The sequence below is a fragment of the Lucilia cuprina genome, chromosome X, assembly GCF_022045245.1.
Source record: "Lucilia cuprina isolate Lc7/37 chromosome X, ASM2204524v1, whole genome shotgun sequence".
In the NCBI taxonomy this organism is placed as follows: Eukaryota; Metazoa; Arthropoda; class Insecta; order Diptera; family Calliphoridae; genus Lucilia; species Lucilia cuprina.
The window spans coordinates 13,938,617-13,961,095 of record NC_060949.1 but is presented as its reverse complement, the minus strand read 5'-3'; the positions used below and the strand labels follow the sequence as shown (position 1 = coordinate 13,961,095).

At 28.4% G+C, this 22,479-nt stretch overlaps 1 protein-coding gene across 1 annotated transcript in view; it reads right to left on the bottom strand.

The window, feature by feature from the left end:
• Positions 1–300: 300 nt before the first annotated feature.
• The window catches only part of LOC111683294 (plexin-A2), a 93,431-nt gene continuing 71,252 nt past the window's right edge, over positions 301–22,479 (bottom strand). The window contains exons 6-9 of the mRNA XM_046945449.1: positions 10,795–11,181; positions 3,925–4,055; positions 3,718–3,863; positions 301–3,628 (exon numbers count right to left, since the gene is read on the bottom strand). Coding sequence (XP_046801405.1) covers positions 3,461–3,628; positions 3,718–3,863; positions 3,925–4,055; positions 10,795–11,181 — 832 coding nt within the window. The 3' untranslated portion in view covers positions 301–3,460. The remainder of the gene's footprint in view (positions 3,629–3,717; positions 3,864–3,924; positions 4,056–10,794; positions 11,182–22,479) is intronic.

Below are 22,479 nucleotides of genomic sequence, written 5' to 3'. Positions count from 1 at the left end.
TATTTTTCGACAAAATAAACATCACAATTGCACATTTTCCAATTTTATTTACATTTCTGTGATATTTGACCAATTTTAATGTCGGCGAATATATTTTACATTTACAAAATTTATATTTTATGGCATTTTATGGCATTATATTTAATCAATAAACTATGAAAATGGTAAATCAAATTATTTTAGCCATTATTTGGTTGACAGACTGGCATTTCCAAATTGTCTAAAACTGTTGCTGGCCAATTCGTATATTGTTAAATATTCATCTATTAATCCAATAATGCCTAGATTTGATTTTTTTTCCAAAATATAATCGTTTGAATTATACAGTATCGGTCAATACTAAAGCACCCCCTTATTGAAGTTTTCTAGTTATTAAAAAGAAGGCAAATTTTAAAGATTTACACTTTTCGTTTATAGTTTTGGTTGGTCTTTTAAAAACTGTAACACAAAATTTGTATGTTATTTATAAAATATAATTATTTAATTATTATTTAACATAATATTCATATTCTTCAAAATTTCAATGGTCAAAATATAAGCACCCTCATAAAAATGATTTATTAAATCGGATTTTTCAATTCCTTCTTTAAATTTTTTTAATTATAAATTACATTTTGAATATAAAAATATACTTTTTACTTTATTCTTTTATGTTATCGTTAAACTGTTAAAATATCTCCAAAATTAATTTTTGAGATGAATAAGTTTTATATTTACCTACTGATAATGATAATCTATCGATTTTTAGGCCAAATTTTGATCAATATTTCAATATTTGGCAGTAAAAAATCCTTCTCGGAAGTTTAAAATGAATTGAAAAGAAAAGCAATGTTGATGAAAAGATAGAATAATACTCAAATAAGTTAAATTTAATATTAAAAGTTCAACAAATATCAACATTTTCAAAATTCAGACCTCCGCAGGGATATTGCAGTTGGAGTAATTTGACCTATTAGAATAATGGTATAAAAATTTTACATAAAATCTTTATTTTTTCACAAAATAAATGCATATTTCTGCAAAAGAAGATAATAAAATAAAAAAATATAAATTTTGTTTCCTTTTATTAGAATTTTATGTTATATTTTTTACAACTAATCGTACTATTTCTGTATTAGTATCAATTACCAAACAGTAATCTACGTACGACGTTCTGAATTTTCAAACAAATTTAGTTTAGTGAACTTTTTGTGTTTAATTTAACCTAGTTAAGCATTATTATATCAATTCATCAAGATTCCATGATATTTAAATCCCTTTTTAACTTCTGAGGACGGCTTAAGTAGCCCAATATTGAAATTTGCTCGAAATTTGGCCCTAAGATCGGTAGATTATCGTTATCAGTATATGAATTTAAAACTTCTTCAGTTCAAAATCTTCTCATAAATTAATTTTATAGATAGTTTAACATTTTGTAGAATATTTTTTATTGTTTCTTAATTTATTTAGGAAACCATTAAAGTAGCACCTCCGATTCAGATGTCTGGTGCTATACGGCCAATAAAGTGTTGAATAAAATAATGTTAACATTAAAAATTAAGGTTAAAAGGATATTTTTATATTTAAAATTTAATTTTTAAATGAAATCTAGTAAAAATAATGAAGAAATTCGATTTGAAAAATCTTTTTTATGGTGGTGCTAATGTTTTGATCAATGAAATTCTGAATATGAATATTTTCTTAAATTTTTTCTTTAATACATAATATACAAACTTTTTGTTACCCATTCTTAGCGACCTACCAAAACTATAAACAAAAAGTGTAATATCTTTCAAATTTGCCTTATTTTTAATAACTAGAACTATTTTAAAGAAATCTTTAATAAGGGGGTGCATTTATTTTGGCCTATACTGTATATGGAATTTTATTTACAAATTTTTACACGTTAAAATAATTCTTTCTGGATTTTATTTTAAAAGAAAATATAATTAGTTTTCGTTATCAACTTAAAATTAACAAAAAAGCTTTATATCAGAAAAAATCGACTTATTGTTGGCTAAAGGAAGGCCTACAATAAAATTCTAATATTTGTCATTGGTTTATTAAATTAATTTTAAGCTATTTGACGTTTATGAATACAATTTTCGTGAATTTTGTATAAAAATTGTTAATAAACATAGAATAAGTTTTTATGAATACAGCCTTAAATATCTAAAAATGGAGAGTATTTCTTTATTTGTTAAAAGAGACTTAAAATTTTAAATATCATGCTTTTTGGTACCTCAAACTAAATGGAGAGAACAGAATAATATTTAACGAAATTGTTAGTAAATTTGTAGTTTAGATTTATAATAAGTCTTATTATTAGTTTAAATCTCTTTTATGATGTCGATGTATTGATAAAATGCTACTAATACCACTGTAATAAACGGTTCTCAAGCTATTGCCGTATTTGGTAATTGAGAATTTAACAATATTATGAAATGCAATTACTTTTATTATGAAATAAAATACTTTTATATACGTGTGTAATTAGTATTCTGATTGTATCTTTTTCATAACTTATTTTGATGCATTTAAATAAAATATTTATAATTAGTATTGAACAAAAAAAATCAGTTGATGTTGCCAAAAGTTTATATTGCTGCGATTATTCGTTTTTAATATGTTGAAATATTTTGATATATTTATATAATTTTAAACACCTTCGGCGATTAACCAATTCTTCAAAAAATAAATATTGTTAAAGGAATGATTTTGTAAACAAATTATATAATATTTAAGATTCAATTCAGAGAGGTTTTTGGAATTACTCGAAAACTATCAAATAATACTTTTAGCACTTTAAATTTATACCTCATTAATCTGATCGGCACTCCTTTGAAATCGAAAATATAATAAGAAAATACCCTAATGTACATATGTAATAATTTGCTGGGATATTTTATGCAAATCAACAAACGGGGAGCATTATGTCATCATATAGTTTGTATGATATTTTAGGTCAAATGTTATAAGGCCCCAGTTTCACATATTGAAAGAGACAAAATAGACAAAGATAAATAAATGCTGTGTGTTTTTATGGATACTTTTTACAAATGATTTATAGTTTTAAATAAATGAAAATTTATCAACATCTTTGTGTATGTTTATACATTTTTTTGTTCGTAAATTACTTTAGTATATATGTAAATTTTTTTTGAAACTGCAAATAAACCCACTGATAAAAGGTATGTTTGGTTGGTTTAAATCTAATTAACTAAAATTAATTTCTTTGCAATTGTTCTGTAAGGCTATCTATCTAAAATGTTAAAAAGATGTTATAAAATCATACCAACCTATATGTATTTAATTACTAAGTAGTACATAATATTTTTATGTTTTTTTCAGTTTTCTTGAACACCCATATCTTATCCTTTTTTGTTTTTTCTTTAATTATATTATGATTACAAATATTAGTATTTATCTTCCCCCCTCCTCCCTTCGTTCTTGATTTGATATTCATATAAGAAAATTCTTATTATTCCGCTGACATAATATTGTGTACTTGTTCTAATTTGTAGGCAAGTCGTTGCTTTTGAGAAAATTCGTCTTCTTCCAGTGTAACGGTTAATTGTTCGTTATATTTCACTACATATGTATAAAGTTCATGGAGGGCACAATTCGTGTTAAATTCCGATGTGTGAAGCTGAAAAAAGTAAAGATAATTAAAATTGATATTGGTAGAAATTCTACCGTAGAATGGAAGAAGTTATATGTATATAATAAAATATTTACCCTTGACTCTTCAGCTAACATTGCATTCATATCTTGATCAGATATTGGTGGCATTTCTCTGATATCACGATAATAACGATCAACCCATTTACGATATTCTGGTATATCTTTAGCGTACAAAAGCTTTGAGCTTGGTGAATCTTTACCTGGAATTCGACCATAATTTGTTTTTAAAATATTAATATTACATCTTTTAATAATATTTACCCAGTCTATGGTCTGATGTAGAACAGGAGTCCATAAATGTTTGTGCTACTACTGATAGGCAGGAATCCACAATATTTGATTTGTGTATATCAAATACAAAATTTGGATTCTTAATGAGATTTACCCAAAATCTAAAAATAAAATGATATGGTAAAATCAATTACAATAAATAAACGCAGGTTGCATAATATTTCATGTAAAAAGTTAATAAATGTTATTCATGGGTTTCCACTTAAAGCTGTAGTAGTTGCAAATATGATCGTAAACGACATTGCCCTTGTTCCCAATCGATGAGGCTAAACGACAATGGCCCCTATTCTGCATTTCAATTCGAATCGAAATTTTTTCCGTTTGCAACTTTGGTATTCTGCATTTCGATTAGACTCTCCGCCACATAAACAACAACTTACAAAAACGTGGGTACGATCGTAACGCAGAATAAACACGTTCGTAAAACATTGAAACGAAATGGAATTGCTTCTTATTTTTCTTACTATTCAGTTTTTTGTTAGATTACCTTTCTTCGATCGTTGCGTAACTGAATGCGTAAACGTAATCGAAATGCAGAATAGGGTTGAATGTGTAAGAAATCTTCGTTACAGACAAAAACCTGAAAGTTGATTCTGTTGGCGATTTTATAAGCTATTGTCTCTCCAATGTCATTTTCAGCAGAGGCTACAAATACTGCAGTGTATTTAATACATATGAAACCAATAAATCTCCCGAATTAGTTTGGTGTGCACAGTGGCACTAATGACAAATTTAGCACGAAAAAGTAATAACTATTGATTAAAAGCACTTAGAAAGATACATTTTTATGAATATGTGACTTGGTGTGGTGCGATCTTATGCCAAAATGGGCGGATTTTATTGGGTGGGCGTTGCACTTTTCATACAAAACTTACTGACATAAGGGCTGCATTGAATTCTGTATTGAAATACTTTCACTAAGAGCACAATATATAATTCAAAGTTATATAAAAACAAGTAAGAAGGTCAAGGTCAAAAGAGTTTGTGCCACATTTCATCAAATTATCTTGCGATATATAGCGTGCGCACAAAACTTAAAGACACACAGACGGACATATTGGTGATTCTGAAAATACCAAATGTTGAAAAAATCTCATTCATGAACTAAATAACACTTTTTTATATATATTCCACTCGCATCCCATTATGGGACCACTATATACATATATGTATATTAAATTATGTTAAATTTAACACAAAAATTTCAAAAATTTGTTTAAATATTACAAGCAAGTTTTGTTAAAATATGCACTCTAATATTAAAACGTCAAAAACAATATTTCCTTAAGAAAAGGGGCATCCAGCTGTAAATTTAGAGAAAAAGGAATCAGGGCATCAAGGAAGAGAATCGCGAAAGAAACCTTTAGCAACTAAAGTTAAGGTTAAGGTAGAGTAATCCTCGATCGTACAAACCGATATGTATGTTGGACATTGCGTAAAACTGGTAGACACAGACAGGGGCAATAGATGTAAAGGGTAAACACAGAAAATATCCCTGACTACATAACTAGAATAATAAAAGACTATTTTACAAATGGAATTTTAAGCGTGGAAACATATAGCTGCACAGATATCTTTAATGTTAATGAATAAAGTTCGACTTTAATATGTTTGTGTGCTATAAACGTTAAGTTAAAATATTTTCTCGTCTTGAAATTTTCGTGAATCGGTATATTGTTTTTAGTTTAAATACATTTTTAAGGAAATTTTCATAACATCTTAAGAATTTCGTAGCAATATTCTATTATTTTTCTTGTTACAGTATAATTTGTTATCAGTATAATTTTACTAAATATCATGTTTCGCACAAGATATCAGGTTTTCTTATCTATAACATAGACACACCTCTTATTTTTTGGAAATCTTATTTTTGTAATTTCAGATGTGTTTCCAAATTAAAAATGTCAAAATTTTAATGTAAATTTTTACGATTTATATTATTTTTTATAAAAAAGTAAATCACACACCTAGTTTTTGTCCATACAGATAAAGTTTTTAAAACTGAAAGTAGCAATTGTTAAAATTATTATGTGCCGCAATAAAATATAAAATCTCTATTTTTAGAAACAAAATAAAGAGTTTGCGTAATTATTTTAGCAATTTTTCAAAATGTTTAAAAATATACCCTTTTTCTATAAAAAAAATTAAACACAATATTTTTAAAACTGAAGGCTGCAATTTTCAAAAATTGTTATATACCATAATAAAATAAGTATGAAATCTCTCTATGTGCAATTTCAAGGGGAATTTGTATGGGGGCTAGGCGAAATCGCGGACAGATTTTAACCAAAATCAGTTGGGTTTAACATTTAGCCTAATTTACACTAACACTATCAATAAATTCACATAATAAATCAATAATCACTTCCAATAATGATGGCTAGGTTTTCAGCCAAAATGCTTGTCTGTGCAGCACTCTGACAAAAAAAAACTTAAAAATGAAAACACCAATATTGAGTACAACAGTGAAGATATACATATACAGTGAATCAATTAAGTAATTTGCCTATGCAAAATTGTATAAATTTTGAGAAAAAATATCTGAACAATTATTTTCAGCATAATTAAATAATTTGTCTTATATTTACTTATAATTTGTCTTATATTTATTGTCTTATATTTACTTAATACAATTCAAAACTAATATTTCTCCTGTAGATTAAAATAACAAGTTTAAGCTATGTTAATGTTGGAAGTAAAATTGGACATTTCTTAACCGATAAATTATGCTATATACCCATAAGAATAAATCAATATTTCTCGTTTCTTTGGTTTTATTTGGAAAATAATAAATAATTTTGAGTTTGATACAGTATATATTAAAACAAGTAAGAGTGTAATATTCGGCTATGCCATTAATGAGCGTTGCACTCATTTTCTGAAGGGGACCTTAATGGGGGGTAGGGACATTCATGGGCCGATCCTCATAAAATTTTTTAGATAGATTTTGACTTGTATGAAACTTACTTATGTCGAATTTCATCTATATACTATTATTTTTAAGCCAGTAATGAGCGTTAAAGTCATTTTTTGAAGGGACCTTATATGGGGGTATAGACCGATCCTCATAAAATTTTGCAGAGTGATTTTGGATCATAAGAAACTTACTTATGTCGAATTTTATCGGTGCTTTTCGAGGGGCCACTTGTATGGGGGCTATCCAAAAACGTGGACCGATATTGCCCAAATTCAATACCAAACAAACCTTACCTATAAGAAATATTTGTGTGAAATTTCAACCCTCTAGCTCTTTCCATTCGGACTCTATCGTGCTTTCAACAGACGGACAGACATGGCTAGATCGTCTTAGAATTTAATGAGGACCCAGAATATATATTGTTTTAACCAATATTTCGAAGTGTTACAAACGGAATGACAAAATCAATATGATGGTGGGTATAAAAATGAAATTGAAAATGTAAAGTGGGGTATAAAACTATATATTATTAGCTTTTTGTACCCGGCGTTACCCGGGATTTTAAATAATTTATGTTAAATATATAGATCAATGTATACAAGTTAATATTGACTAGGGTTTTTACCCCTGAAATTAATATGACGAAATTTAAATCTACAATTCAAAACAACTTTCACAAAATTTACCAAAACCACACATTTTCTCCCTTTACAAAATTCTTTAGGCATGAATGGTAAAAACTTACCCTTAAAATTAGCCACAAAGGAAAGAAAGCTTAACCCTCCTTAAGCAACCTTCACACGACCATACTTTACGTACATAAGGTCTAATGAAAAAGTAAGATGAAATTCTATCCGTATGTCAAAAAAGAGAATAAAAATCGTATGATTTATACTTTTTGTGTTTACACGATTTGTATTAAACAATAAATAATAAGATGGAAACAGCTGTCTCACTTTTTTTTAGTTTACATCTCTGATCTAATGCGATGAAGACAGCCATACGAATGTAAAATTGTGCATCCGAATTTCCTCTCAATGTATGAAGGTTTTATTACATATTGTGTTTAGACGATCCCATCCGCATCCTTCTGCACAAAATTTTGACATTTGCCATTTATATTGGCTTGTTTTAATGTATCAATTTCTGTATTTATGTAATTCCGTAAAGAAAATTTTTGGGGAATTTATACCATAATTGTAATATGTATGTGCTTTTATTCTGAGTGTAATAGAGTGACCTGTAACTCTGTTGAATTATTATTATTTTTTTTGCTTTATTATAACGTATTTTTGGGTTATGTGGAGTGTATGGTTGTAAAGCTTTGGATTTTATTGTCTTTGTGTTAATTTTTTATACATTTTGTTATTTCTATGAATTTGGAAGCCTGGTTTGTTGTGTGGGATTTTGCTAGAGCATTTAAGTTTTTCTACGCTTTATTTTGTTTTATTCAGGTGACATAGATTTTATTAAGCTATATTAAGTTAATTCTTCTCTTTTTGGTTTTGTTTTTGTAATGAAATAACTGATTACCCGTATCATTACATTTGTAATTTTTAGGAAATTTTTTGTTTCTGTTAAATAATGGTTGATAATCATTTTCTAAGTGGATGGTTGATGTAATATATATTTATTCTGCATAATAGGTATATTTTTTAAGAATTGTAAAGTTGATGTCTTCTGACTGGATTTTTGAGGATTGTTTAAAGTGAGTGGGTAGTAGTCTTGTAATACTATAACATATATCTGATGGATGAGCTGTAGTCTGTTTATTATTGAAATTAGAGATTGTATTCTGTTGCGTGTTTTTTATTATGTGAATGATTTATCATTATTGAAATCTTGTATGTTTTATTGATATTAACATGCATTTAAATTTTAATGGATTTGGCTGAATGCATTATTTTCAAATATCATTTACTTGTTATTTTATGTGTGGGTGCATCATTAGATATCTGTTGACTGATTAAAAAATTTGCTGGGTATACGTAAATGAGGTGTCATTAGCTTTTTACTTGTGATTGCTTGGATGAGGATTATTTGTGTTGTTAGGATTAATACTCTGAACATTTTTGGTGTTGTCTGCTTCATTATTTTTTTATTCAGGATTTTTTAATATATTTTTGAGATATTATTAGAAGTTGAAACTTCGTATTTCCTTTTTCTTTTTTAACTGATTAGCTTCTTCAACATGCAGAGTTTCTTTAATTGGTATTTTCTTGTGATTCATTGTATCCTTTATGTGAGACCTGATTTGTGTTGTATTAGTTTCTCATTTTGTTCACTAAATTAATTTAATTTCAAATTCTTTATTTCAATAAACTAGCCTACTGTTACTGTTATTTGTTTCTTTTTAAAGTATGTTTTAATGGAAGTATCTCAGACTGTTGCTTTGGTATTATTGGTTGCCTATTTATTGTTGTTGGGGTAATTTCATTATACCCTAGACCACTAATTTGGGGAGGGTATTATACGTTTCTGCAGATGTTTGTAACACACAAAAATATTGGTCCCACCTTAAAGTATACCGATCGATTCAGAATCATTTTTTGAGTCGACATGTCTGTCCGTCTGGCTGTCCATGTAAACCTTGTGCGCAAGATAATTCGACGAAATTTGGACCAAGCATGTTTTTAGCACAGGGACGAAGCCTATTGAAAATTATTGAAATCGGTCCTTTATTTCACCTAGTCCCCATACAACCGGCCATGCCCGACTACACTTTCCTACTTGTTTTAATTGCAATTAATATGCATAGTTTTTTATCTAGTATTGACCGATTTATGATAGTAAATTTTTGTGAGATGTTTGTTACTTTTGTCAGCTTTGAAATAAGGTAATGTTGTGTGGTTTAAGGATGTTGTGATTGTTCAGTCAATATTGCTGATGTGGTTAAATTTACTTTGTGACTGTTTTGGTGGAACATGAATTGTGACTGATATTGTGTGCATGGAGTTTTGTTGTGTGAGGGTTTTTTCTGCTATTATATTTTTGCTCTTATAGAATTGTCTTTTCATTTGGTTCTATTAAATTTAGTCTTGAAATTTTTATTATGTAATTGCATTCTTTTTCATGAGTCGACATTTATTAGTGCGGTTAAAAACTTTCGTATTTTTGGGATTGTTTATGACTTCTACATATTCTTTTCTTTATTTTAACCTGTTTTGTTTCTTTTATTTTTTTTTATTTATTATCATTTATTATCAATGCAGTACAATTGATTGTTCTATCGTTATTTTATATAGTTTATTATATTTTAAGTAATGTATCTTTTTTTTGTGTTGGAAGAATTATTATAAAGTAGAAATTTGTAACCGCTTAAGCCTGTAGGCAAGGTTATTGAATATTGTTAAATAAAAAAAATATATAAAAAGAAATATATATTCAAAAACTTCATATCATTAAAAGAATTCAAAACAAAATTCATTCCTTTTATTGATTAACACTTGTTTTAGAGCAATTTTATATTGGATTTGCTTATTATTTTCATTCAAACATTATTAGCGCAAATAACTTCACAGTTTCACACAATAAAGTCATGGCTTTTGCAAATTCCAATTGAAAAAAAAATAACATTAACAATGAAAATAATAATAATAAATTCCAAAAAATAATTTAAAACCCCAACAAAATTCAATGGAATTCTAAATATGCTAAATATTTTATTGGCTGCAAAGTTTGATGAAAAATAATAAAATGCTACAAAATTTGTATTTAAGTATTTGTTTTCCTTTGTTTTCCCATTTTACACAATTTATATTTTCAATTGAAATCATAAATTTACTTTCTAACTGATTTTTTCGAGTTTTATTTATGAAAAAATGTAAAATTCTCCAAAAAAAGGTAGGCAAAAACTTAGTTGATTTACTGTATGCAAATAGCCTGGATTTGTTTAATGCAAGTATACTGCTTACTATACATACCTAAGCGGTAAGCTATTGCTCTTCCATGTATGTACAACCTCTGGGTCTGTAATGCCATGTAATAAGGCTTGATCGTCTAGAAAATCAAACATATATTTGATTGCCAATGGCAGCGCCGAACCACGATGTGCTGTGCTGAATATTGTTTCGAAGAGATCATCAACAAATTTCTGTAAAGTGCCTTTTGTAGCTAGCAAACGAGTTAAATAAATTTCGGATACTAGTTTATTGACACGTTCACCTTCTTTTTGCAAGTCGTTATCGTGATGTTTAACTAAATGCCAGTATTTAATACCATTTTCATGTATATCATTATTTAATGGACTTCCAGCACGACTAAATGTGGGCGACGATGATGTATATTTTGATAAGTTTAAGGTTTCATATCTGTAAAGATAAATAGTAACCTAATTTAATACTGTATTTAATTGTTTTAGATTTTCTGAAAAAAAAATAATTTAACATTTTCCGTATAGTAACATTTTTTGAAATTAAAATTCATCATTTGAAATATCTAAATGTTTTGAATGATACTTTTAATCCGAAACATCTAATGACGCATTTTTGATGTATGTAAAAAAATTTGTTATTAATATAATTAACATATATGTGGAATTTCATGACAAGTCGCCCAACTCAAAAAATTGTTTTTTAATTTAATTCAAAATTATGTTTATAATCATTATTTTTTTTTTTTGCTTAAAAGAAAACTTATACAATTTCTTTGAAGGGATTGGAGTGGGATATCTATAAAAAGAATATTTTTTAACTCAATGAAACATTTTTTTAAGTAAGCTTAGACCATTTCCTTTAAGAGTTTTGTGCTTACTTTGTAGGATGCAATAGAATATAAAAAATATTTTAACTGCAATAGCAAAGTTTTTAAGTTAAAATATTATTTTTTCATATATGGCTCTTGCATCCCACTAAGTGATTGCAAAGCTCTTAAAGGAAATGGTCTAAGCTTTTTTTTTTGAGTAAAAAAGTTGAACAAAAACGTCCATTTTAAAAAAAAAAATGAAAAATTAAGTGCCAAAAATTTAAAAGAAAATATTCTTGAGTTGAAAAATAACTTTTTGGTTAGATATTTCACTCGCATCCCATTTAGGACTATAATGCCCTTCAAGGATATTGTACAAGCTTTCTTTTTAACAAGACCCATTTTAATATTAAAATATTATAAAAATATATTTATTTTTTTTAATTTAAAAAAAAAAAATACCAAAATATAATTTGGAAAATTTTTGCTAAGACCAATAGATGAAAAGTTGCGCTCATTTGAATAAAATCCTGTATGACCAAAATGTCCAACTTTGACAACCTCTAAGTCCTGCAGTTTTTGACCGACAGAGCTAAAAATTTATGTCTGGCCTACTATCCCATGGTACTAATAAAAAATTTTATCTCAACCGGACGACATAGATTTTTAATTTGGGTCACTTGAACTATATTTTATATTTTATCACCTTGGAAAAAATATATTATTGGGGCATTTCACGTCAAGTGAACCAACTTTTGAAATCTATGTCTTCCTTTGAAATTTGCACCATAGTTAGTTCTATTGGATAGTAATTCAGACACAATTTTTCAACAAGATCGCTCGTGAACTTTCTAAGTTAGAGGCGGTCAAAATTTGACATTTTGGCCATGCAGGTGTTTTTTCTCATCCATGTAACTTATTACCTATTGTTCTTAGCAATATGTGTCCCAAATAGTTTAGATAGCTATTTATACAATTTTTTACTTTTTTTTGAAAAATCAAAAACCTTTTTGACTTTTTTTTCCAAAATGGAATTTTCTTTTATTATTTTTTTTCTCAAAAGAAAGCTTAGGTCTTTTCTTTAAACCTTTTTGGTCGCTTAGTGGGATGCGAGTGGGATATCTATCAAAAAAATATTTTGTAACTCAAGATTTAAAATTTTTGATTTTTTTTTGCAAAACCAAAAACTTTGTTGACTTTTTTTTTAAAAAAATGGACCCATTTTTTAATTTTTTTTTTTTGCTCAGAAGAAAGCAAAAATCTGGAAGATTGATCTGGCAACTCCGCCATGAAATAACGCGGAAAATTTTTTCTTGTATAAAATAAATTGAAAAATTATAAAAATTATATTTACAAGTGGTTTTTATTTATAATATAACATAAAAAACAATAATAAACTTTTATTAACTGGCTTAAACTCAAGTTTTTGTTTTTCAATAACAAATAAGTAATTTTGCAAAAATAATTAAACTTGCCGTGTTGTTCCACCGTCTCACATAAACATACTGTGAATATCGTCAAATTATTTATAAACAAACAATTAAATTTACCGGTTTCAACTCTACAAATTGGTCTCCAAACAATATAATCTCTCAAACAAACCCGTTCCTGATTGTTTATTATTGTTTATATATTGGGGCTCCAAAATCTGAGACAGTTTGTTTATTTTTGTTTTTTTTTTACACCAGAGCTGGAAATTTTCAATTACTTCAATTTTATGATGTCACCACAAAAAGAAAGCTGCAAATGTCCTCTATGCAATAAAAACGTTACAAAAATTCAAAAAAGTGTTGGTTGTGCTTATTGCAATAATTATTTTCATTTGGGTTGTGCTAAATTTTCTACTGAACTTTGTCTTCATAATAAAGTTCTAAAATATATATGTGATGCCTGTGCGCGTATGCCAAAGTACTGCAATGTTCAAGAAGAATTGAGGAATGGTTTTGCAGCCCTTACAAGTTCCCTAGAAAAAGATCTGGAGAAAAAATTTCTTGAAAATAAACGTTTACTTGAGAATCAATTAGAGGCTGGGTTAAAGGCTATAGAAGCAAGATTTGATGTACTTGCTAAAAAATACTCAGATGACAAATTCTTAGGAGGAGACAATTTACAATCTGAAATAAAAAATTGCTATAATATGATTAAGATTATTGATAATGTAGCCACCGAAACAATAAAGCGGTTGGAAACAGAAAATAATATTTCTCAAAGACGTTTAAATAGAGCAGACATAGTCATAAAAGGTTTGCCAAGAACATTAAAAAATTTGCGGAAACCTATAGTTAAAATAGCATCATTATGTAATGTTCAACTATACTATTCCGATATTCAACATTGTACATATTTTGAGGGAGGAAAATCAGTACTAGTCAAATTTAATTCAGTGCAAATTCGAGATAAGATAATGATTAATCATCGGAGAAATAGAAATATTATTTTACAAGATGTCATTGGTGGTCATGCTACAACTAACGTTTTTCTAAATGATCATTTAACGCCCGCAGCTAAAGAACTGATTGCTGCTTGTAAAAAATTAAAGGAGAATGGAAAAATTACGAAGTATACTTATAAAAATTACGATATTCCTAAAGTTGAGTCTGTATTCTTGGATGGAACAGTAAAAATGCTTACTTTGGAGCAATGCGTTAGTATTCTAGAGGAGGATGGTATTTCTACAACTGAACTTGACTCAAGTGGTAGCTGGATCTAATTTACATACATACATACATACATACATACATACAAATTTGTGATAAACTATTTTTTATTTTTTTTTTGTATTTATTAGATGTTTTGGTAATTATATACAATTTACATCTTATAAAAAACTAGTTGATTTTTGTAATTTATATCAACATTTTTGTAAAATGAAACATAATATTATTGTTAATATTTAACATTGTAGCTTTTATTTTAAAACATTTTGGAAGTTTTTCATTAAAAACTTAATTAAGCCAAATACGACTAGTTTTTCGTTGGTGTAATTTGTATATAATATAATTTTTTTAATAATTTTTTAATTTTCTTTGTTAATTCATATAATTTTTATTTACCTTCTGCCAGAAATTTATGTTATCTTTTTCGATTTCTTTTTCAAATTTCCTTTTTCTATTCCTCATTCCTTTGCTTAAATAATGAATTCTAATTTAGGCACTATTATCTATGATAACTCTTTTTTTGAATCTCAATTGCGTAATTACTCCCATAATTTAAAAATTGGTCACCTTAATCTTCAATCGAACAAAATCGATGAATTGAGAAATGTTCTAAGTAACAATTTATTCGATGTGGTTGGAATAACTGAAACCTGGTTAACTGAGTATATTTCATCGAACTCCGTTTGTCTTCCAGGTTATGTAATTTGTAGAAATGATCGCCCGGGTATAACTGGTGGTGGCGTTGCCTTATATGTATCTAGGAGTTTAAAATTTAATATTATCTGCAGAGAAACTAAATACAAAACTAATAGGAGAGGTGATAGGTCTCATGTGTCTGCCGAATTTTTGTTTATTGAAATAACTGTATCTGGTCGTAAAATACTTGTTGGTGTTGTTTATCTTCCTCACGGTGATTTAACATCAATAGAGGATAGTATTACAGATGTCTTGACTAAATACAATGATATTGTCATTATTGGTGATTTTAATAACAATATTTTTGATATTTCTAGAGCAGTTTCTGTAAGGGAAATGTGCAGTAGATTAAACATGATCTGTCATCATAACTCTCTACCTACTCATTTGAGCATAAGATTTGGTTCAACATCTTTAATTGATTATTTTCTTATATCTATATTAATCAAAAAAAATATTTTGTAACTCAAGATTTAAAATTTTTGAAATTTTTTGCAAAATCAAAAACTTTGTTGACTTTTTTAAAAAATGGACCCACTTTTTAATTTTAATTTAATTTTTTGCACAGAAGAAAGCTTATGTGTTTTCCTTTAACACCCTTTATGTCGCTTAGTGGGATGCGAGTGGGATATCTATAAAAAATGTTTTGTAACTCAAGACATACAATTTTCTGAAGTACCAGTTTAGTTATTATTTTATGACATTTGACTTTAAGAAGTGGGTGGAGAGGTAGAAGTTGACAGGTAGGTTATTTATATGGTGGTTTATTTTTATTATTATTTGTAACATTTGGTTAAACTAGGTACTTTAGTATGTAAGCCCTTCTTGACCCTAAAAAAGATTTTAGACTCATTCGTTAAAAAGTACTACCTGAATGAGCTTAAAAAACTATTTACTGTCATTCTGAAGACATACGTAAACATTTAGAAACAGCGTTAAAGTTAAGGCGTGTGTTATTTACATAAATACTTTCAAATTCAAAATGTCTACGACTTCTAAAAAGGCTAATGTTGAAAATGAAATTTATTCGTCTTTTTGATTTAATCCCTTTAACAAAATGAAGCACAGATCATCAAATATGCGAAATATTTCCGACGACTTATTAAAAAATTTTCCTACGCTGTCAAAAACGATTGAAAATTTGTGGATCACGCAGGAAAGAGTCGGGAAAGTTGATGAACGAATTACCGAATTTGAATAGTAATGAGCCTTGCGTTGAAGTTATTCCAGATGAAGACAAAAGTAATTCGAGAATGAAGACACAACTGTTGATGATGATGGTTATTCTAACTTTCAAATTCAACGAATGAGTGTCGAAACCAATACCATAAGGATGTAGTAGAAGTTCTTGAACAAATAAAAGAGAAATACAAAACGTCACAGAGTGAAGCTGAAAGAATTCAACTTCTCACGCTTGCTCCAAAAACATGGAGTTCTGCAAAAACAATGACTGAGTTTGGAACGTCTCAACGAAAAGCAAGAATTGCTAAACAATTGGTTGCTGAGCATGGGATTCTCACACTCCCAAACAAAAAGAAGGAAAAAACTTTGGAGTTCTGCTGCGGTAACAATCGATGGTACTGCTCGATACCATGCTTTCATACCGCTTGTCGATAATTAATTATAGTTAATTATAATTCATCATCTTTTTATTATTATTATTATTATTATTATTCATCGATTTCATCGATTGTTACCGCAGCATCTGCTCTTTAGTGTTTTCAATGTTTCCTCATGATCCTCTTTGCTACTAAAAACTATTTTAGTTTCTTTACAATAATTCTTTGCCCAATGGAATAAAGCAGTCGCATCTAAGATGCGATCTTGATGAGAGCACTGGAGGCTATACTTAGCTGCATTTCTTTTGAGGTTTGCGTTTTCGGAGATGATTGTCATAATTTTCTTCTTTCATGTAGTAAATAACTACTGTGAATATAGTTGCTTGGTCGCTATTGAAGTGGAATGCTTGTATGGAATCCTGAAGAACATATTTATAGTTCTCTGCGAAATCAAATGAAATAATGAATTCACCATTCTTCAAATGTGTTTTCAAGTCCGTGAAGAATTACCACTGCTCTTTGACTAAAAAGTCATGGGTTCTCAAATTTAGCAATCCTCTACACAGTTCTTTCACAAAATCATCCACATTTAAAATTATGGTTTTCAGTGTGCATCTTTCAGTCTGAAGCCAAGATTCAAATTTTAACTCCTCAATAAATTCTCGATCAAAAGAGTTGATTAAATTTTCTTTGATGGATGTGGTTTCCGGGAAATTCGAACATTCTCCTAAGTGGCAAGAAGTTGTAGCATTAGGGCACATAATCAATTTAAGGCAATCGCGTTAATGGTGTAAATCTTCTGATGAATCATCGCACTCCAAAGTTTTTCCCTTCTTGTTGTTTGGGAATGTGAGAATCCCATGCTCAGCAACCAATTGTTTAGCAATTCTTGCTTTTCGTTGAGACGTTCAAACTCAGTTCTTTACTATTCAGGCTCATTACTATTCAAATTCGGTAATTCGTTCAACTTTCCGAGCTCTTTCCTGCATGATCCACAAATTTTCAAACGTTTTGACAGCGTAGGAAATTTTTTTAATAAGTCGTCGGAAATATTTCGCATATTTGATGATCTGTGCTTCATTTTGTTAAGGGATTAAATCAAAAAGACGAATAAATTTCATTTTCAACCTTAGCCTTTTTAGAAGTCGTAGACATTTTGAATTTTGTAAGTGTTTATGTAAATAACACACGCCTTAACTTTAACGCTGTTTCTAAATATTTACGTATGTCTTCAGAATGACAGTAAATAGTTTTTTAAGATCATACAGGTAGTACTTTTTAACGAATGAGTCTAAAATCTTTTATTAGGGTCAAGAAGGGCTTACATACTAAAGTACCTAGTTTAACCAAATGTTACAAATAATATATAAAAAACAAGTAAGAGTGCTATATTCGGCTGTGCCGAATCTTATATACCCTTCACCATAGTGTATTTTAAACATAATTGATCTTACAGTCTAGTTAATAAAAACATTAAAAAAATTTGAGTCGATTTAAGCCGAATGTCTCGACGGCGGCTCAAGCAACTAAATATAGTTCGGCGGCGGCTAAGCTCCGACTCGAAGCCGGTCGACTTCGACCTCTGATTCATTGCTGGTAAACATTGACGAGACGTAGATTTTGTTTTTGTTTATCGTAAAAAAAATTGTTTTAAAAAGCACTTGTTTTGTGTTAGTTTTAAATTTCAAACTTACATTATTCGCATAAAAATTATTGTACAATAACTCACAATCTACTCTCATATAATTGAAAACGTTTTAAATACTTTTTTCTATTCATCAAAAAATATATTTGCAAAACAAAAGGGAAAATTATTTTATTTTAACAAAAAATGCAAATCATATTTTTTTGCTGTGTATACTTTGTATGTTTGAATTCCAAACATACAAAAAAATACACAGCTGAATAAAACCAAATACATCTACACACACACGTGTACATCTTTTTCTATGTACAGTGTTTTTAGTGTTTTAGTTGCTTTTTTTAACAATTTTTTGATGAAATTTTCAGAGGTTGTCTCGGATTTTTGCTCATATCTCCGTTATTTACCGACCGATTTTGCTGATTTTAAATAGCGATCTTCTCGAAAGCATGTCTAATAGAATTATTGAAGATTCAGACATCGCCGATATCTGGGGTCCTCTAAAAACTGATTTCAACAGACAGACAGACAGACAGACGGACATGGCTTAATCGACTCCGCTATCTATAAGGATCAAGAATATATATACTTTATAGGGTCGGAAAATTATATTATAGAAATTACAAACGGAATGACAAACTTATATATACCCTTCTCACGAAAGTGAAGGGTATAATAAACCACCATATAAATAACCTACCTGTCAACTTCTACCTCTCCACCCACTTCTTAAAGTCAAATGTCATAAAATAATAACTAAACTGGTACTTCAGAAAATTGTATATCTTGAGTTACAAAACATTTTTTATAGATATCCCACTCGCATCCCACTAAGCGACATAAAGGGTGTTAAAGGAAAACACATAAGCTTTCTTCTGTGCAAAAAATTAAATTAAATTAAAATTAAAAAGTGGGTCCATTTTTTAAAAAAGTCAAAAAAGTTTTTGATTTTGCAAAAAATTTCAAAAATTTTAAATCTTGAGTTACAAAATATTTTTTTTGATTAATATCCCACTAAGCGACCATATAGGTCGCTTAGGAAAATACTTAAACTTTCTTAAAAAAATAAGAAGGGCCCATTTTGAAAAAAGTCAAAAATGTTTTTGATTTAAAAAAAATCAAAAATATATTATTAATTTTTTTCATATATTTTGAAAGATTGCATAAATTGCTATCTAAACTATTTGGGACAAATTTTGCTAAGAACAATAGGTAATAAGTTACATGGATGAGAAAAAACACATGCATGGCCAAAATGTCAAATTTTGACCGTCCTAACTTAGAAAGTTCACGAGCGATCTTGCTGAAAAATTGTGTCTGAATTACTATCCAATAGATCGGGAAGAAGACATCGATTTCAAAAGTTGGTTCACTTGACGTGAAATGCCTCATATAGATAGTATGGCAAACATCTTGTCTAATTTGACCTTAGTCCCCGAAAAAAGTGCTTAACTGCTAAAATTTTTTTCACTGAATGTATTATTTTTCCATGTTCAGAAACTCAGTTTCCTGGACGTAATTCCTAAGAATCTTCCAATCGGTGTTGGTTAAGAATGTTATTTCCGGAATAACATCACTTCCAAGATATTTGGATCTAACTTCGACGAATGCCTGACAATGGCAAAGAAAGTGCTCCAGAGTTTCACTGTCCTCTCCACATGCTCTACATTCGTCTGAATCCGCACGTCCAATTTTGCATAGATGTGCTCGTAGTCCTGCGTGTCCACTCAGAATACGTAACATCATACTAACTTCAGACTTGCTCATTAAAAACAGAGCACGGAAATTGAAGTCAAGTTTTATAAAAAAATATTCTTGCTGCATAATGGATGACAAAACGTATGTTCTGGCAGATTTTTCGCAACTTCCAGGTCAATAGTTTTATGTTGCTTAGCTACAATAATAACTCATTTTTTGAAAATATATTAAACATACAATGAAAAATAATATAATGTTATACACTATCGGAGAAAATAAAGTGCAAAAGTACTCATACTATATTCTTTTAGCGAAAAATCTGTTAAATAATTATTGAATATGAAAAATTTAATTTCAAAAAATCATTTATTTAACATCTGTATAACATCTAAATTTAAAATAAATTCAATATGTCGGCCAAATAAAGTGTATCTTTTTTAGTTCTGATTTAAATGTTTGTATATACTTAAGACTTTTTGGTAATTTTTTCACCATTTTTATTCGGAATCGCCTTCACTTGCACTAGCTTTCCCAAAAGAAATCCATTTCTAATCAAATAGTGATCAAAAAATTCGATGAAATTTGATTTAAAAATATTTTCGCATTAAAATCATGTTTTTCGACTGAAACTTTTAAAAATGTTTTCAAATCACTGATATTTTACTAATCAATACCTAAATCGGCTCATATCTTTGCTACTGAATGGGACCTTGTACCTTTTTAAATAAGTTTTTTGGCCTGGCTAGGAGCAAATTTGATCAATTTGATAAATTTTACCTATTGGATGAATTATAGTAATGTTATTATTTAATATATTAATATACATAGTTTTAAGTATTCAGGTATTATTGTTACTGCTATGTAATATTTTTATTTTGGCCTCTTTGGCTAAAATGAAATAGTGAACAAAAATCGATTTCTTTTGAAAATACCAAAATGTGTTAGCAGATCCAAATCGGAACCAAAAAATTATAAAATTTATACTATATTTTGTCCTACAAAAAAATTAATTTAATGTAATTATATATTAAAAAAGAAAAATTTTAAGTAGAACAAGTTTTTTGTAGCACTGTATATAAACGAAATAATATTAAAAAAATTACATATACAATAATTATTAAACTGATTTTTCGCAGAAAGGATATCACATGGGCCCTTTATTTTGTCCGATAGTGTATAGATAGTGTAAATACACATATATAAAAAACATTTTAATGATAATACAATTATATATTATTGTTTTATTTAAACTGTAATTTACTAGTTAATATTGCAACTACGTTGTTGAACCCTTTTAATACAATTATGTCATTGAAGTTTAGTTTGTCTATTCTTTTATAAATAATAGGTGTGTTTGCGTACATTCCAATAAAAAAATATTCAGTAACTTTATGTTAGAGAGAAATTTTTAATTGACTCTCAATAAAAAAATATTTTCAAAAGTACACGAACGCCAATTTGTAAATATTATCCAGAAATGATTTTATATAGCTGACTAGTAATGCCAATTTTTTAGTAAAATCGCAGATAATTTATGAAAAAAAAAAAACAAAAGGTAGTGTGATATATTCGGCCGAGCCGAATCTTAAATACCCTCCACCGGCTACTTTTATATTAATACTTGTTTAATTGATCAAATATTTGTAGAAATAACTTTTCTCATGTCTTAAATAGAAAAACCCCAAGATTTAAATAGCTTAAATCTGTTACGATTCCCAGATTTATTGAACATTACAAACGCCATTTACTTTTCTATTTTTATAGATCCCTAAGCCCTTTAGAAATATTTAATAATTTGCATGTATGTATGTGTGTGAATGATTTAAGTATTTTCAAAATAAATATATATAATTTCGTTCTACACAAACGGTTTTAGGGGTGTACCTAGTATGGCAGATATGACCAATTAAAGACCAATAGTAAAAAATAAGCTAAATTTCTTCACATAAAAGTATTTCAGTAAATTTTTTATCTATATCTATAATATGTAATGTGTGTTTAAATGATTTTCTGAAGGAATATCAATATTTGGTATCTTAATTTAGTAATGAGTTATTGGCGTTTAAGTGATTTTCGGGAGGGGAGTGCATATGAGCAATAATTGTACCAAATTTCAACATTCTGACGCATGTTATTAACAAAAAACTCATTTTCCGGGAATATGTACAATCGGCTTAAGACGACTCAATTTTTTTTAATATTTTTCTTTGGATATTAACTAGGCTATAATTTCAATAATATAATTTTCCGACCCTATAAAGTATATATATTCTGGATCCTTATAGATAGCGGAGTCGTTTAAGCCATGTCCGTCTGCCTGTCTGTCTGTTTAAATCAATCTTCTGAAGACTACAGATATCTTCGAGATCCAAATCTTCAATAATTCTGTCAGACATGCTTTCCAGAAGTTATTGAAAATCAGCAAAATCGGTCCATGTTTTGTTTGTGTGTATGTTATGTGTGACATGTGTGCAGAGATACAAAATAAAATAAAAACAGTTTTTTAAAACATACTTGGTGAAGGGTATATAAGATTCGGCACAGCCGAATATAGCAATATGACTTGTTTTTATTAAATTTATTTAAATGTTTTTCTTAATTTTTCAATTGGTTGCAATAAAAGAAAAATGTATGCCTGGCTAATTTAAATATTTGTTATTTCCCAATATGTCT